The sequence below is a fragment of the Montipora capricornis genome, chromosome 4 (genome assembly GCF_036669925.1).
Source record: "Montipora capricornis isolate CH-2021 chromosome 4, ASM3666992v2, whole genome shotgun sequence".
Taxonomy (NCBI): domain Eukaryota; kingdom Metazoa; phylum Cnidaria; class Anthozoa; order Scleractinia; family Acroporidae; genus Montipora; species Montipora capricornis.
The window spans coordinates 52,480,463-52,498,661 of NC_090886.1; the positions used below are offsets into that span (position 1 = coordinate 52,480,463).

General features: G+C 42.4%; 1 protein-coding gene across 1 annotated transcript; it reads right to left on the reverse strand.

Annotated features, from left to right (window-relative positions):
- Positions 1-16,840: 16,840 nt before the first annotated feature.
- LOC138046828 (zinc finger protein 135-like) lies at positions 16,841-17,857 on the reverse strand. Its single transcript, XM_068893408.1, has one exon. It carries the CDS (start codon positions 17,855-17,857, stop codon positions 16,841-16,843), a length of 1,017 nt encoding a protein of 338 aa, XP_068749509.1.
- Positions 17,858-18,199: the final 342 nt, after the last annotated feature.

The window sequence follows — 18,199 nt, forward strand, 5'->3', positions numbered from 1 at the left end:
GGTGGTGAAGTCTCCTTATGATATGGTTTTTACGGTGTTCAGGTGTACCCGAAAAAGTAGGTCGGCAAGGGTGGAGGGAGAGAACGTGCAGAATGGTGTGGGGTGATGGGGGCTTGGGTTGGGTTGGTTTGGGTTGGTTTTTTTGAGGGCGAAAAGGGCGAAGGGCGAAACAAGGAGGCTGGGTGGTGAAGTCTCCTTATGATATGGTTTTTACGGTGTTCAGGTGTACTCAGAAAAGTAGGTCCGTCAGGGTCAAGATGGTGTGCAGAGGAAATTTAGATGAAGTCGGCTGAATTCATTTTTTATTTCTTGCCTCTTTTCTTTTAAAGCCAACCGTTTGCTTGTACAAGCTCTAATAACTATTTTATATTTAGCTTTATTTTTTTAACATTTCTTTTGAATAAACAAAATGACCGAATTAACACATGGACACTCAAATCTCCACGATGTCATCTTTTTGTCCCGATTTACTTCCTCTTTTACAATTAGTGTTAATTGTGTATACCTTCTATGTGTTACATGATAGCTTTCATCAATACTTTCCGCAAAACAAAAAACGTTCACAATGTCGTCTGACTTTTCTTTGCTCAAGCCTCTGAATCGCTTACGACAACTTCCTTCTTTATCACGGTATATCTCAGTACATGAATCTGATTTATTTTGAAGAAAAAGGAAAAAAGGATGTTGCTGTTGACTTTGTATTGTCTTTACCTCGATTTCCAAAGCTTCCGTTTTGTTTTTGAAAAATAGCTTTGCCTCCGTTTTATCTTGAGAATCTTGTTGTCTTTCTTTTTCCAGAGCTGCCAGTTTGCTTTCCAAACGCGTCAGCCTGTCTTGTAGATCTTGTTTTCTTGGGGGGCGGCTTGGTCTTACACTGTGGGAATCGTTGTTCTCCTTCAAAAAGGTGACTTCGAGATGAAATTGTAGATTTGGGTTGTGTGTCATTTGCTCCAAGGCGTTCCAACATTGTAAGAGAGGATCATAGGGTGGGCGACGAGGGTTAAGCGAAACGAAGCTAGTCATGGCTTGCAAAAACACATGATTGGTATCGGAGAGACGATTTACCGTTGTCGAGCCGCGCCATGTGGTTTGACCCTCGGTGATTTCCACGCTAACGCTTGTTTCTGGTGGTAGCTGAGTTTTCATTTCTCGGGACAATTGAGTGAAGCTTTCGTGCAGAGCCATCAAGTAAGTGTTCATGAGACAACTGTCATTCTGGTGAAAGACGGGTGGTTTCAATGTGAAACGAATGGTTGAAAAATTATCTTTGGCCACGATGCTTTCATTAAGTACTTGAAATGCTTGGGTGGAAAAAGTGGGCAACAATACCAATTGACATGGTAGATGGTAGGTAAAAAAGATCACACTCCAGAGGGCAACGGTGAGAACACAAAACAGCGACATGTTGCTTGTGCGATAACTGACTGATTTTTTGCCAAAATAGTTAGGCTCAAAGGCCATTTGTTTTTTATTTTGAAAATATCCACCAATCCGTTTTCGTTTTGTGACGCGCGACTAATGAGTTTGGTTTTTATTCAAAAGGAGGAGCGTACCCAGCAAGCCCTTGTCTCTTTGTTAGATTCCTTGTTGTGGTTGACACTATGATTTCTGAAATGGAAGAGGTTTTAATTTGCCAGCCCATGGAAACTGAAAACGACACTCAGGTTGTTGTGATTGAAGAAGAGGTTGAAAACGGCGACCATCAGGTTGTTTTTAGATGTCATGTTTGCTATAGGAGGAAGCTCTGGGTGTTTTTTTAACCTAATTGAAGTGATTTTTAGTAACAAAGCACTCAGGCAGGAAGTTGTCCTCTTTTTACCAAATTCATGGGTTCAAACTGGAAGCTGTGCTTTTAAATGTTCTTGCCTTTTCGTTAATGTTCCGGTAGAATCTTTTGAACACAATAATTTGAAAAAAAGAATCAGAGCACGAATGCGGCAAACGTTTTAACTGTAACTATGATTTGAAAAGCCACCAGCAAGTACAGTTCAGAATAAAAAAAACCAGCCACTTGAACCTTGAGCCATTGAATGGCGATACCGGCGAATTCATTTTGCCAGCCTCGTGTTTTTTGTTTAGACAGGAAGTTTTTTAAATTAAAATGTAATAGACAATGTGAAAACCTGTCTTGTTCGATGGTCATTAAATTATTTATGAAACATGGGGAGGGTTGCGTTTAGAAGAGCTATCTTGGGTGTTAGAATGTCTTTCTGTTGGTGTTCTTCGTATTATTATTTTGTGTTTGTTCTTTGTCTTATGTTATTCATTGAAGAAAATTATATTGGAGAAGAGGAAATAGAAAGCAAAACTGAAAATGCTGAAGAGGGAGTGGAGAAAAAACCATCTGAAGATCTTTTGTTGGCTAAATTTTTGGTTTTGGAAGGACAAGTGAAAGCTCTTAATTCTAAAATATTGCTTTTAGAACTGAAGAATGAAAACTTGAAAGAATGTGAAAAACAAGTGGTCAACGCTCAAAAAATAATGAAGAAATACGAAAGACAGATGGAAGACCATGAAAGACAAGTTTTACAGTTCAACGATAAAGTGGATTTTGTACAGGATAATATTTCAAAAGCATTGAAGAAATACGTGGAAGACCATGAAAGACAATTTTTACAGTTCAACGATAAAGTGGTTTTTGAAACATTGAAGAAATGTGAAAGACAGGTGGTAGGTTTGCATGATAAAATGGCTTTTTTACAGTCTGAAAGTCAAAACATTTCAGAATCGATGGTGGCAGAAGTAGAAGTCTTGAAAGATTATATATTTGCTTTAAAGGATGACTATGAAAATGTTTCACTTACCTTGGAAAAAGAGAATGTGGAAATGTTAAAGCTTTCAGGAAATGTTACTTTGATTTCAAGTAAGCTTTCGGAACAGTCAAAACAGATTTATCATTTAGAAGATGAATTGATCCTTTTTAAAGAGGAAACATTGCTTCAAGAAAAACAATTGTCTCTTCATTTTCTTTTTATTCATAAAAGAAATTTCTTAAATCAACGGTGTCACGATTATGTGGAAGTTAAAAGAGAAAGGGGGAAACATGTGGCAGTTCATTCTTCAGAGGTAGACATCGATAAACTTCTTGGAGTATTTTGTTTTTTGGAAGTTGAGTATCCTAAATATATATGGTATCAACCAGAAGTGGTGAGGTATGAAAGAAGAGTGCAACCGGAACAATTTTCTTTTTCTTGTAATTGTGATGTTGGGAATAACGTTAGAGAAAACTACAATTGTGTTTTGTATATTCAAATTAAAAAGAAATGTTGACAATTGAGAAAAAAAGGAACAAACCAGCAGGCAAACATCCTGCTAGTGGAGAGTGGGTGATTTTCTGGGACATTTTTGTCGTCATCAAAACATAAGCGATTTGGGTTGGCGGTGTTGTTTTTCTTTCTGTTCAGTTCTATTCGGTGAATGAATGATCGTCGTTCGAGATTTTACGAGAGATCTTGACATCGAAAGGTTCGTTGACCTGTAGATCTTCCCTAGGCTCCAAGGAATCCGCCATTTGATCCAACATGGTGCTCATGCCACGAACTCCAAAGGTAGGCCATTCGGCCATTTTCATGGTCCTACTATCCTCATACTGAATGATTCGTGGACAAGAGATGGTAAAAGCAATGGTGTCTTCGGGTTTAGGCTGCCATTCTTGCCATTGTTCCTCGATCAATGCAAACCACGCGGTGGAGATGGCCTCACCGATAGAGAGAAGCGAATCCTCGGCGGTGATGTCTCGTTGTTGCCGCATTCGTACTCTAAAATGGGCCGTGTTCACGGTGTTCTGCCAGCATCCACGCGAAAAATTAAACTCTTTTTTGACACGAAAGAGGGAATCGTCCGTGATGGTTGCCATTTTCTTTTTTAAAAGAAAGGATGCTCCACCGCTTTTTATAGCACAAAAAAATACGTGTTGAGAAGGTTGTTACATAATAAGACGAGATGCTTCTGTGAAGCATACACTGGGTTGCCTGTGGTACGTGCTACAGAAAATCAGAAGGCACTGAATTGTGTGGTATTGAAATACAGCATTCCAGTCTCTGAAGAATAACAAATAAAAGAGAAGCGAGAAACATTGGCTTCTGGGCTGACATGTTGATAATTTTCAAGTTCCCTCACAACTTCTTTTTACCACAAGTGTGCCCTCTGAGCATCTGAAGGCTTTCTAATACTAAAGTTCACTGAAGTTAAGCCCTGCCGGGCGGGGTTAGTGTTTGGATGGGAGACCGAAACAATGTACCCCTCTTAAAACAGAAGCATCGGACCGAAAATACTATTAACTCTAACAAATGCGAACTCAGCAAGGTACAGATCTTGTTAGCTTGCTTTATGCAAAACAAATATTGATGAAAAAGCAAATAACTATTGATACACAGTTTTCAGAAAGAGCAGAAGGAAGTTTCCCGGACGGTCGATCGAGAATAAAATATTTACGACATCAAAACAACATTAATTTTGAACCGTGAACATAGAATATAAAAAGTTACGATCAGCGACAAACATTTTGGGAGATTTTTGCTACGTTCAAGTAAATTGCAAAATCGAAAAGTGACATGGCCGGAATTCAGCGGGTGCCGTGATTACGTTACCGCTGCATGTTTACCCGTCAAACAGTGAAGCATCTGTGTCAAATGATGGCAAGATACCGGGTTTTAAAAAAGTTTCTTTTTCTGTCAAGTGTTATAAAGTTTGACAATGAAATGAGCGAAGTCAAAACAAAGATCACAATCGCCCAACTCTTGTTTATGCAAAGTCAAAATTTACTCTCCAAGACGCGTACGACGTTATTATCACCAGGTAATTCCATCATTTTGGAAATAGCAGCTACTTTATTATTCATCTGCGTCACAAGTTTTCACTGATTTTGGGGCTCATTTTGTTGAAACTCGAGCACGCTTTCAACAGGCCTGTGAACCCTTCCCGCTTACAGAGCAAAACTAAAAAACTTCTCGCATATCACATTTCAACCTTAAGCTCGAAAATTCAATACACAACATGATATTATAATTCACAAAGGCAGAAAATACCACAGAATCCTTTTCCAGCGAAAGTTTTATTGAAACAAACAACATATTTGCTCTTAGAGGCGAAAACCTCTTCCTATTTCATTGCGTGCGTGAAGACAACAAACTCAATTGTGTCAAATTACCTTGTACTTCAGGTAAATACTGCTCACTTTGATTTCGTCTCGACGGGCGATAGATTGTTGTCGAAGTCCAGTACTCGTCGCTTTTGAGATTTATGCCTAGTTTATCCAACTGACTTTCCATTATTGAGCTCCATAAGGGTATATTTTGTTTAAGGATCCACTAAAACGCCATTCGCGTTGCATGACTTTCGACGCCATTGCAGGCTAAGTTAATGATTCTACTGTGTCCACCAGAGAAATCTACGCAGTTCCACTACCCTCTCGATCCTACGAAAATACGCGCAGAAGGCTCTATCCACAAAGACACCACTTACCAGGGGAGTGACAGGCAAGACTTTTACCGACACGGAAAAAAAAAAAAAAAAAAGAAAAAAAATAAAAAAAAGAAAAAAAAGAAAACAAACAAACTAAACGCAGACCTCGACTGGGTTTGCCTTATAAGGCAACCCAGTAAAAAGGGAGGTTTGTGTGACCAATGTGACAAAGCTTTTACTCATGGTGGGAATTTAAAAAAACACCAGCGAACACACACCGGAGAGAGAACTCACAAGTGTGACCAATGTGACAAAGCTTTTACTCATGGTGGGAATTTAAAAAAACACCAGCGAACGCAGCATCCGGGAGAAACTTCTTTTCAATGTAAACAGTGTCATCAAAGGTTTCCCACTTATCAAGATTTGAAAGACCACCAGAGATCGCATAGTGGTGAACAACCTTACAAAGGTTATTAAATGCTCAAGGGTTTGGCTTTTCGCCGCTCTTCTTAGAGAAGATTTCTTGATAAATTGGAGTTGTTTGCCGATGTCACTTTTTAATAAATCATGATGTTTTGAAATAAATACCTGTGCGCATGGTTTTTGCTGTTTTTACCGGAAGTTAGCGGCTTTCAATAAGAATGCCTTGGGGGACCAAAGGAATATTTTAACCAGGCTTTTTTGGGAACATTTTGCTCAAAAAAACAAGTCCCACTAAAAAAGGGTTGGTGAGATCTCCGGAGGTTTTGGGTCGATCCCTTGCGGTTGGGTTTTATTTTGAACCTTTTATTTTAAGAGCACCTGCCTTTTTTCTAAAAAAAAACGGACCAATCATGAGAAGCCACCCCTAAAAAAACCCTCATTGCTATTCATAGTGGGCTCACTCGGTGGAAAGAATTCCAAGAGAACGAAAAAAACTCAAGTAAAGGTAAAAAGGAAAAAAAATTTATTTTATTTTTAAAGAAAAGGTTACATGGGGGTAAAAGCCTCCCTATTTTTTATTTTTTAAATCTATTTTTTGTGGTTTATGTGCGATTGGGTTGTTGAAAAAGCACGTCTGCGTCATCTCGGATTGTATTTCTTGAGTGACAACACAATAGATTATAGGTAGAGTGATTGATATGATAAATGACGACCGGCCAACAACCACAACCACCTGTGCAGCGAGACGTCGGCTGTTTGCCCGCTGCCACTTCCTCCTTTTCTATAGAGCTGAGGTTTTTGGTTGTAGTGGCGGTTGCTTGGGATGGTTGTTTGGAACTTTGACCAGAGGCTCCATTTGGGGTGGGTTGTTCTGCCATACTAGATGAGCGATTTGCAATAGTCGATCCAAAAACCACTGAAAATACTTGCCCCAGCGTCGGTTTTTGTTTCTTTTAGTTTTACTATTATTGCCCCGAGGTTGATTTTGTCGCTCTTTCCGTTTGTTTTGCCGCAACGATCGCTTGGTATCTTCCATGGTCTGGTGGTGGTTGTAAAAAGACAAGCTCTTATTTATACTTTTTACCATAGGGGATGATGGCTGAATACAAACGCAGGCATCTACGGCCCTTTCCAGAGCTACAAGAAACAGAAAGAACTCCTAACATACTCTATTCTTGTCAGTTTTATTGTTTCACCGAAACAGAACCAAAGGAACATTAAAGACCTCTTGTTAGCTTCCAGAGGAAAAAACACCAGCCTTTGGTTTGACAATGATGTCACGATGTTTTTGACAACTTTGATTTTTACTTTGATTTTGAAAGTTTTCAAGTTTTTTAAGGATGTGACTATTGGAATCGAGTGAAAGACGAGTTTACACTTGCGAGATTTGTCACGATTATGCGTTGAATCCTTCAGAACACCAGCTGCACTTGAACAACCTAGGTTGTACACAGCAAGAAAATTTCCCACGGATTATCTTTTAGACATGGAACAACATGAGACAGAAGATTGTGATGTCTTTTTTGCAGTTGGGCTCCGGTGCTTCCCAAGGAGCCCTTTGTGGATTGCTACTTCTGCCAGAAGCGCTTCATTTCTCGAGCGTCCCTGCAGCAACATACTCTGCGATGTCTTCGGCTGTCTGCTAAATGGTTAGGTAAAAAGACTCTACACATATATATATATATATATATATAACAAGTCAGTCCTACTACTTTTGTAGATAATAATTGTAATTTTTGTTTTTATTTTTTTTCGCTCTTAGAGATTTTTTAGCGAATCCATCACACCCAGTTATCGTTAATCGTCTCCTTTGCCTTCAACCAGTTCTGAAACGGTTTTAAATCAGAAAATGCGCACCTGCGATCTTTGTCAAGTGGTGTTTAACAATATTGAAACCTTAGCCTAACATTGGAAGAAACAACATCAACGAGGCAAAGACGACAAACGGATTAAACGATTTTGGTGTGAGATCTGTGATACAGGCTTTGTACATCGTCAGGCCTTGCAGCGCCATCAACAACTAAAACATCTTTCAGCAAACCACTTCCATCCTTATGTGAAATTAGAGAAGCTCTAACAGGCGCCCTTGATAGAGATGTGACACCTGTTTTTTAAGTTTTTGAATTGTTTTTTTGGACACAGTGGGGTCCCCTTCCATGCAATGCTGAGTCTTTGTTTCTTGGGATTTTGAAAAACGAAAAAAACACCCCTGGTGGAAAGTTGAGCTTTGCAACGGGGGACCCCTTTTTCTTTTTTGTTTTCGAGTGAAAATCCATTTTGAAATGAGCAAGTTAGCTTTTGAAGGATTATTCTAAGTGATTTAGGTGCGGTCTTAAGGAAAATTTTAATCAAAACGTGAACACCACTTTTCCAATTTTCGAGACTTACACTAGCTAAACCTTAGAGTTGTTGTTGTTTCTAAGTTAGCTTTAAGAATCGGGTGAGTGTTCTATTTTCATTTTTTATTTTGATATGTCTTGGAGAAAAAGAGCAGATCTTGAACCAACAGCAACCATTGAACCCCTTTTTGTTATGTTACAAAGAGTGAATGATGTATCCTATACCTTTTTCATAGTTGTGTTTAACCCAAGCCATAATTTTCGATCGCCATTTTTTCGCACAACACTCAAAACGGTCATAAATGAATTAACTTTAACACACGCGCTTGAAAATAACGAAAAAAAAATTTATCTTTCAGTCTTGGGTACTAATAAAAACTCGCTTGGATTTTTTGCGGCCATCTTAAAAAACGTGGCCTGCTGTTGGAGACACCAGAGGAAAGTTTTACCATCATAGCTAGTTGGAATTTGATCCTGAAAAAACCAATCCTGAAAAAACCAGTGGAAAAATCAAAGCTAATCAAGGCTTTGTCTTAGAGAGCGCTAATGATATCTTGGATGCAAGATAGGTCGCAGTTTTCTGCACGTTCAGTACTCCTTGTAGGAATATTCTGGCCAATTCCTGTTTTATCTAAAACAGTGCTGCCTACCTTTTTTCCCCTAATTTTCTCTGGTGGTTCCGCAGAGGAAGACGAGAAAAGTTGCTGGTGTTGTCATGCAAGGTTTTGTCGTTTAAAATTGTTCACTCTTTGTAACAGCTATGCCTATAAACTCCCTGGTTTTGTGGCTCTTTGTATGTTGCATTTGGTTGTGTTGTCATTTTTTTTTGAAAATTTGCCTTGTCTCTCAAAGGGAACAGATGTTGTTTTTTAATCATCGACAAGCGACCCTGTTCCATTAAAAACGAACTCTAGAGCCAACTTCACTGGCTTCTTTAATTCACTTTTTTTGAATTTAAGTTCTCTCAAAATAATCGGATTCTTCATCTTTTCATTTTTAAAAATGTTATGTCTTTTCCCTTGACCTGTTGTGAGTTCTTTCTTTGCTTGCTTGTTATCGGTTGATCCAGAGGATGTCTGGATGGATAAATCTGTTGAATTTTTTTAGAAACATTCGTAAACACGGAAACCATGTTTGTTCCTTCTAACATAGCGAGGTGTCCTAGTGTTCGCCAAAGTTTTGACAGGTGGTTTTCATTATCTCGACGAGACTGGTATCACTCTATCCATCATGCTTTGTCTTAGCTTAGTTGTTGATATGATAGTAGGTTGGTTACATCTTCATTTGGTTTATGTATTTTAGATACGAATATTTCCTTCCTGTTCTAAATTCAGCAATTGTCGAATAGTCATTCTAGCAAAGTGATGAGCATGTAAAAAGGTAGGAATGTCCATTTTGGTAGTCACAACATTAGCCAGGTAATAACATCCAAATACGAGCCCCTTGCTTCTTCCAACTCCTCGTAAAACGATAAACGAAGGCCTTGACTTCTCTTCAACTTGATACCATGTGCCACCATTTTCGTCTTCACTTCCAAATCGACCACACGATCGAAAGGATTGTCGGAACGATCATCGTGTTTAGACCAGTAATCTCGTTACGATCTATTCCGACATTTCCCAAAAACAAACAGTCACACAAATTCGGTTGCGTCGAATAAACTCCCGAAGTGGCATCTGCAAGGCTTGCGAAGAGACACGATCGATGGTTTGTTTTGTTTTGTTTTGTTCGATTAAGAAGTCTGAGATGGTTTGGTCGTTCATTGGCTGCCTGGGTTTTTGTGCAAGGTTGTTTGTTGAAAACAAGAAGAACAAGGCTGATGTTTTATATGCTGACTGGTGTCTGTTTGATTATCTGTAATTGTAGGCAGGTCTTTTTGGAAAATTTTTTGCTCAGGCGAATGTGTGTTATTTAATTCATGGTCTTTGTAGTAGTTAGTTGTAACTCAGGCTTTTCTAATGTAAAATCACTTTTTTGCTGCTTTAGCGTGTATTTTCTCGTTTGTTGATCAATCTATTGTTTGTTATTGAGCTTAGCGAGATAATACCCAGGGTTGTTATCTCCATTGCTGGCTAGTTTGTTGATTCTTTTTTACTTGGTTCGTAAGATGTCATGCGTTGAACTTGTGCTGTGAGTACTTGAAGCCATGCCTTGGTGGTGTTTTGTTCATCTTCTAAATGTGTCAGCGAGGCTTAACACTACAATCTTTGATGCATTTTTTGAGTTTTTTTGTTAGGGTTTTTTAAAACCTCTTTTCAAAAGTTTTGAAATCAAAAAATTAAAAAAACGTCTCTGTGATTGTTAGTGGGAATGGGAAGCTTGTGGGTTTATACTATATGGCTGGTGCGTTATGATGAAATCAACCATAAAATGATTTTTAGTAGTTCAATGAAAGTGAATTTCGGGAAGGAGTTCATTTTAGTCTTCTGTGAAGTTTTTGGCTCCAGTTTTTTCTTACACCATTAGTTTAGTTAAGTTTAGATGGAATGGTTCCAATAATTCTTTCTCCTTTGTGTGTTTTGCCTTCGCTTTGTTTTAGTTTTAATTAGTCGTTCAACTACAGTTCTTTCATCATTTGACTGTTGCAACCATACAACAACCAAGGGGTTTGCTGTCTGTTGTCTGCTCTCTTTCTCTAAACCACTCGTCACATTACTTTAGCCTTTTGGCCTTTTGTTTTTAATTTTGTCAGAAATCAGAAAGAAACAAGCTTTTTTCAGTCAGTTTTATAAATTTTATTATGTCCTTTTTGAAAGTTTTTGAACGTGGCATACCATACCATTTCATTTTATTTTTATTGCTATTGAAATAAAAGGAAATTTTTGGTGTCTTTTTGTGTTTTGGTTCTTTGTTGTAACCTACTACGACCTAAAAACCTGAACCTGATTTTACTAGATTGTTACAAGAAACTTAGCAAGGCAAACATAGCCATACTAGTACAATGAATAAAAGATGAAAACTATTTATTGAAAAAATGTTTTATTTGTTTGTGTTAGTTTGACGATAGCCAAACGGATAACAAAAAAAAGCCATGCCCAACTGCCCCTGGAAATCGGTGATGACTTTATCATTCACTAGAGAATAAGCGCGTGTCAGTAGTCCCGGAGCTAAACCAAAGTGACCCTCTAGCGTCTCGTGAAAATAAGAAGTGATCTGACCATCTCGTTTCACCCCTGTCAAAGGTTTACGAGAGCCTTTTAGCACGGTGAATCGTTGGCTTTCAATTTTTTCGTGCCGGCGGCATACCACGCCTGAAGGACTCACGACCCATCCTTGCGTCACCAGCTCTTGTCTTTGTTGAGGTGTCGCTCGGGCCCAGGTGCCACAGTCGAGCACACATTGGCGCATCACCTCGAAGGTGACGGCGTCGTTGTCGCGTCGAAAGCCTCGCACCACGCATTTGGTCGATTCCACTTGACGTTGTTCGTAAGGCGGAATGCTGCCGTCCGCATTGGCCCAGGCCACCACGTAGGCGTAGTTTTTGGGGCCACCGCTGACAAAATCACAAATGTAACGCGGGGTCATCACACCGGTGTCGGGGTGAGGCTTGGGCGGCAGTTCGTCCTTCCATTTGCCCAGGCGAGTGTCGTCGATGTCCAGCTGAGGTGTATTCTGGGGTTCTTCTTCCAACACCAGCACGCTGTCCGTGTCCATGTAGAGCACCTGACGCCCTTTGACCAAGAGGGCCGAGTGCAATAAGTGGAGGCGGGCGTAAGCCGTGGTAAAGATGCCGTGCACCATGTTGCCTTTGCCATCGTGGTGTTGGAACGCCTGATCTTTGCGAGAGGTGGCCAGGATGACGCGCTGGCTCAAGATTTTAAAATTTTTTTCGGTCAGCGTCTCGTCGTTGAGCCACTGCCAAAAATCTTTGGGTTCCACAAAAAAGTCTTTTTGCACGCGTTTCCATGGATTCTTCACAAAACCTCCCCAAAGCGAGTTGAGCAAGAGTTTACTGACCATCCTGCGGGTGGGGTTGACTTGAATGCGCTCGGGTCGTAACGTCAAGCCCGTCTCATTAAAAATTTGCTCGATGTACTGTTGTTTCTGCTCTTCTGTCTGCACGCCTTGAGGCCAACCGCTGGATTCTTGTTTGAGTCGGAAAAAGGTGTCCACATAAGACTTGAAAAGGTCGGTGGATCGCTGCGGCCAATGCCACACCTCGTCCAAGCGCAACACTCGGTAGCCCAAACGTATGGCCGCATAAAATTCCATGGTGGTAAAACAACCTTCGATGGCTCTCTGTTGAGGTTCTTCATGACGACAGCCGTCCACGGTGAAATTGGCTTCACGGGCGCAAGACGCACACAACGGAAAACACAGTTTGTCTCCAGCTCGCATGGGTAGAACCGGATGCAGGAGATCTCGCGGGGGCAACATTTGGGCGTACACCAATCCAAAATAGAGATCGAGTTCCGTCGACACATGTTCCGTGTGAATGATGGGTTGTCCCACGGGATACTCGCGGGTACTCATCACGAAAGGATAGAGCGAATTGATGTCATAATACTTGATCATGGTGCCGGGTGGACGATGTTGCAGGCTGGCGTACATGGCCATGGTGAGAGTTCGACCGCCGTACAGAGCTTGACGAGGCAAGATGGAGCCACGATGTTGTTGTTGTTGTTGTTCCGACGCCCTATTGTCAATCTCATCATCATCGCCGTCGCCGTCGTCGTCGTCATCGTCACAGACCCCTAAGCGTGGAGGGTGGGTTGGTTCTCCGGCTGTCAGATGCAGAAGATCCAGTTCTTTCAAATGTTCCATGGTGAAGGGGTCGCGTCGACACAGGCGCCGCCATTGGCATTCCCACATGGTGTGCAGATCAAATCCGGCCTCTTGTAAATGTTTTTCCCGTTGCAGAGTTTCCAAATACAAATGTTGCATGGTTTTCCCAGCTGTGATGGGGCTTGGTGTATTCCCGCGAAAACATTTGGGGCAACCGTGATAAAGGCATCCATAAAATTCCACAGCGGTTCTCTGAATTCCAGACTCGAAATGGTCTTCGTAATAGCCATCCAGCTTGAACCTTTTCGTGGTTCGAGGCACATAATCCTCTTGGGCGTCGGTACTAGGCCCAGGTAAGATAGCTGTGTCCAACGTGATTTCCACCACCACTTTCTTTTCGGAGCGGCCATCCTTTTCAGGAAATTGTAATAGTCCTCCGTAGTAGATTTGGTCGCAGTATTTGAGAAATTGGATGGCCACCGCCGATTGTTGACGATCGGGAAAGCCCATTTCTGGCACGATGCCCACAGTGCCAGGTGTCAAATGTCTCGAACGCCAAATGTCGTTGGCGCAACCGGCGGTGGTGATGTTGCCGTTGCCCGGCATGATGCCCGTCTCGGCAAAGACTTCGTGCCGAAAGAGTTCAAAGGCTCGCCTCAAGACGCTAACGTCCCGTTGGCAGTAGCGCTGAAGTTCTTGCGAAAAAACCCAATCGGTCGATGTCGAGTGTAGACGTTGCGATTCTTCGGCATGCCATTCTCTCAAGGCCGTGGGTAGTTGTTCCATGGTTTCCCACTCGTTTTTGAACCACTCCAACGCCGGCAAAAGGCCCACATAGTTTTGATGGGCATAGGTGTTGAATCGATGAGGAAAAAACCCTTTGGTCACGGGTAATTTGAAATCTTGGGCCATTTTCTCTAAACTGCCAGGAATAAAGAGTCGCGAATCCAAAAACACGCACTGCCCGATGCGAATGTATTTGAGGCGGGTCCCATCGGCGATCGTGTCGGGTTTGACCGAGGTCCGGCGCAGATACTCGGCCAAGATGACGAGGGCATCGAAGCTCGCCGCATTGTGCGCCACAAAACGGTGGGGGACCCCTTTGGCTAGCACGCTGTCCTCGGCAAAAAATAAGAAATTCATGGTTTGCTCCAGAGCCAGGGGCTGGCAGCCTTCAGTCACGCAATCCCTTTCGACCCATTCGTACTCCACGGGTTCTCGGCAGTGGCATGTGAGCTTGCATGTGGCACAACCGTAGCCGCACGTGTCCGGTTGAGTACAGCTAGGACGACCGTGCTGCAGGGTGAAATGGCGACATTGTAAACATCGACGGCCGCGACAGATGACATCGCCGCAAGTGTTGTCGAAATATTCGATGATCGTTTTAGTACCGGTGTAATCATGACATCGCACGCAATCGCTCCCGGTGATAGTGAACTGGCGAACTGGACGGTCACGACCTCCTCCCACAAATTGGAAACAAAAGAGGTTGGGTACAAACTTGTTGGTGACCGTCACGCAACCAGGGTGCGCTGGATCGTGTTGATAGTAGGGCACTACCATAGTTTCTATGTCGTAGTAGACGTAACATCCTTCTTTTTCGTTGCGCTGGATTAGTGTAGGTTGATCCAACACTTGAACAAGGCATTGATGGACCGAGCGCGTGTCGTAGCTAGCCTTGCATTGCCAACAAGTGGTGGTAAAGCAATGGTGCCCCCCTTTTTTCCCTAAGTTCCTCTGGTAGGCATTGATGTAAAGGCCTTTTTTGTTCTTGAGAAGAACTCCTTGTTTCGCCGCTAGATCTTTATGGCAGGAAGGGCAGGCCCGGATTTGGTGGCAGATGTGGTCTTTTCGGTAGGTGGAAATGGGTGACAAACCCACTTGCAGATGGTTTTGATAGCACATCTGGTTCAAGAAAAAGCGGCCACAACTTTGACAAAAGATTCTCTTATCATCGACCAAAGCATCTTTTTCAGCCAACCGGGAGGCTTGACAGAGGGTTTTACAGGCAGCACAAACATGGCTAGAGCAAAGGTGTTTGTTTAGACACACCACTACTTCTCGACAACCCGGACACCAAAAACCCCCTGGACGCCCTAAATAGGTACTGATGTTTTTGACAAAAACGTAATGATGATCTACTTGAAGGAGAAACAAAAGTTTGGCGGCCTGAGGTCGAACCTGCAGCACAATGGTATTACTCCGCTCTCTCTGCATGACGATGACGCCTACATCCTTGGGGACTCTTTGGGGTGTGTTATGACGGATGAGTTTTTCCAGTTCTTTGAGGGTGATGGGATTGTCGGCAGTTCGCCCTCCAGAGTTTAGGAGGACTCGGTGGCGGGTCTTATACTGTACCGCCGAAAAAGCTTGGATTTCACGTTCGAAGGCGTGACATTTGGTTTTAGAGCCAAAAAACTGATCTCGCACGTTTCCCTTGAGCTTGCCTTGGAGATGTTTTAAACCCAACAATAGAGCTCCAACCAAACAATACCCGGGTAAAATATGCTCGGGCACACTCACACAAGTTCGATTACGTCGGACAAATTCGTCGAAGGGGATTTTCAAAGCTTGACCAGTAACGCGGTCAAAGACACTCCTGCGTTTGCCCCCACCACCCCCCATAGGAACGCGTTCGAGAATGAACCTCAGGCTAGGGTCTTCGACGTTGACTTCTTCGTTGGAGTTTAACGCGGCTGCCACTTGGAGGTAAATGGCCTGTGCATCGAAAACAGCAGCTCGCACTATAGCTGTGACCAAGGGGCCACGAGGTAGCGAATCGGATTCCAAACGCAACTGCACAAAATCGTCACGGCCACTATTTTGTTCCACAAAGAGCTGAATTTCTATCATGGCATCGGCCAAGAGTCTGGTCAAATGTTGTTCTCGTTCCAGAGCTCGTTGGTCGATTGGCAATGCTGAAATCCTTCGCGTTTCGGGGTCCCTCCGTGGATCATAGCGCACTCGAAAACCAAATTCTTCTGTATGAACAGCAAACTGTTCGTTGTAAGGGCCTCGTCGCCTCTCCACTATCAATTCAAGACGAGGACGCCTCAAGGTGGCTGGCCATGGGACTAAATGAAAAGAATAGAAAACCATTTTGAAACGCTTTGAAACACCAATTTACCAAAAAAATAGGGACTTACTGGTTGCCGTTTCATCATCCTCATCTGGCCTCGGCTCGAGCCTTCGCTGTCGCCGCGAAGGGTGCTTTCGTTTCCGTTTGTTGTTCGAAGGTGAAGACATCTCAATAGGTAGCACACAGACAGACAAAAAATCATTTAGTAAAAACTCGGAACACACATGACCACCACGCAAGAAACCAACAAATCAATGGTGAAAAGAAGAAAACCAACTAAAGATTTTTATATATTTTATTGAATCAACCTAAACCCTAATGATGCGTTTTGTTTTTTTTGGTATTTTGAGGTTCATCCCAAAAAAAGAACCGTAGTAGCCAATAAGTTGGTTCGCTTCGCTCGAGTGGCGTTCCATCATCCATCCGTGATGCTTGGTGGTTTTTTTTGGGTTAGTTAATAAAAAAGGAAATAACAAGCCTGCCTTATTTTGGGACTCATTTTTTTGACTCAAGATTAATCATGCGTGGGCTGCTAATATCTGACCATTCCGCAGCTGTAATGACAGTGGACTCGTTTCTCTTTTGAAAATAGGCATGAGATGCTGAAAGATTGAAACAGGGTCTGTTTAAATATCTTTTTATTTTAATAGACATGCCTTACAATAACAATCAAGGCGGCCATGTCATTCGCTACAACCACCCACTTCTTCTTCATCGAGGGTGGTTTTTCAAGCTAGAAATAAAAGAGCTAGCTTCACTTCCTCCCTAACACCAAAACACTGGTTGAAAACTTACTTAATACCAAAACAGAACAGAAACTACCGCAAGAGTAGGGTGTCTCTAGAGATCGTGTGGGTGCGCTGGTGGGTTTTCAAGAGATCGCGACTCTTGAAACTTTTTTTCCACCTAGGTTGCCTGCCGTCGTATGCTTTCGCTGATGTTTCATCAAGTTGCCGCCTTCGCTAAAACGTTTCCCGCATTGGTGGCAAGGGAACGGTTTCTCCCCGGTGTGCGTGCGCTGGTGTACTTTCAAATGGCCTCTCTGGATAAAACGTTTCCCGCATCGGTCGCATGGATAAGGTTTCTCTCCCGTGTGAATTCGCTGGTGCTTTTTCAAATTACTGCTACAGTTAAAACGCTTTTTGCAATGGTCGCAAGGGAACGGTTTTTCTCCCGTGTGCGTTCGCTGGTGTCTTTTCAAGTCACCACTTTTGCTAAAACCTTTTCCGCATCGGTGGCAGGGGAACGGTTTTTCTCCCGTGTGCGTGCGCTGGTGTTCTTTTAAGTGACTACTACGGCTAAAACTTTTTTTGCATTGGTGGCAGGGAAACGGTTTCTCTCCCGTGTGCATACGCTGGTGCTCTTTCAATGTCCCTCTTTGATTAAAGCGTTTGCCGCATTCACCGCACGAAAACAGTTTGTCTGCCGTGTGCGTTCGTTGGTGTACTTGCAAAACATCACTACGGCTAAAACTTTTTCCACATTCATGGCATGGATACGGTTTCTCTCCCGTGTGACTTCGCTGATGTCTTTTTAAATCACCGTTTTGACTAAAACATTTTCCGCAATGGTCGCATGAGTACGGTTTATTTTCTACCAAGTGAATTCGCTGTTGATGCTTTTTTAGATGCCGTCTTTTTCTAAAAAGTTTCCCACATTGATCGCACTCCCATGAATTTTTACCCAGATTAGGATAAGATGGGTTTACAGCAACACTACAGGGGGTCACTCTCTTCTCTACCACCACAGTGTTGATTTGGTGTTGTTCGATGTGAGTCACCCCCTCGGTCACCTCTTCCTTTTCTTCCAGAACTGTGGTTTCTTTTTTCACCACCAAGGTTATTTTGGGTTCTGTGGCTGTAGAGAGGGCGGTTTCTTTGGCTCCCATGTGCGCTTGTCTCTGATGTTCACGCCACTGTTTGCGGCCATGACACAACGACAAACGATGTTCCAATCGCCAACAAACCCTGCAGACGGTAGTTTCATGTTCTTCTTGATAGTGCTCTTTTAGCTGATTTTGAGTTGTCGCTTTGTACTGACACCAAGGACATCCCCAGTGGCGTAATGGTTCTAGCAAAAAAAATGATCAAATCAAACCCTAAAACGTTTGGATTTCTATCCTATCCCAAATGCTGGAAAAAAAAGACTCAAAGTCGTACCTTTCACTAGAACATCAAACTGCAATGATGTTTTCTGGCAACACTCGCCATGTTGTTGGTGTTTATTCCAG

What these genes read in the sequence shown, in the direction of transcription:
- LOC138046828 (XM_068893408.1), bottom strand. Translation starts at nt 17,857, where the DNA reads ATGGGAGCCAAAGAAACCGCCCTCTCTACAGCCACAGAACCCAAAATA.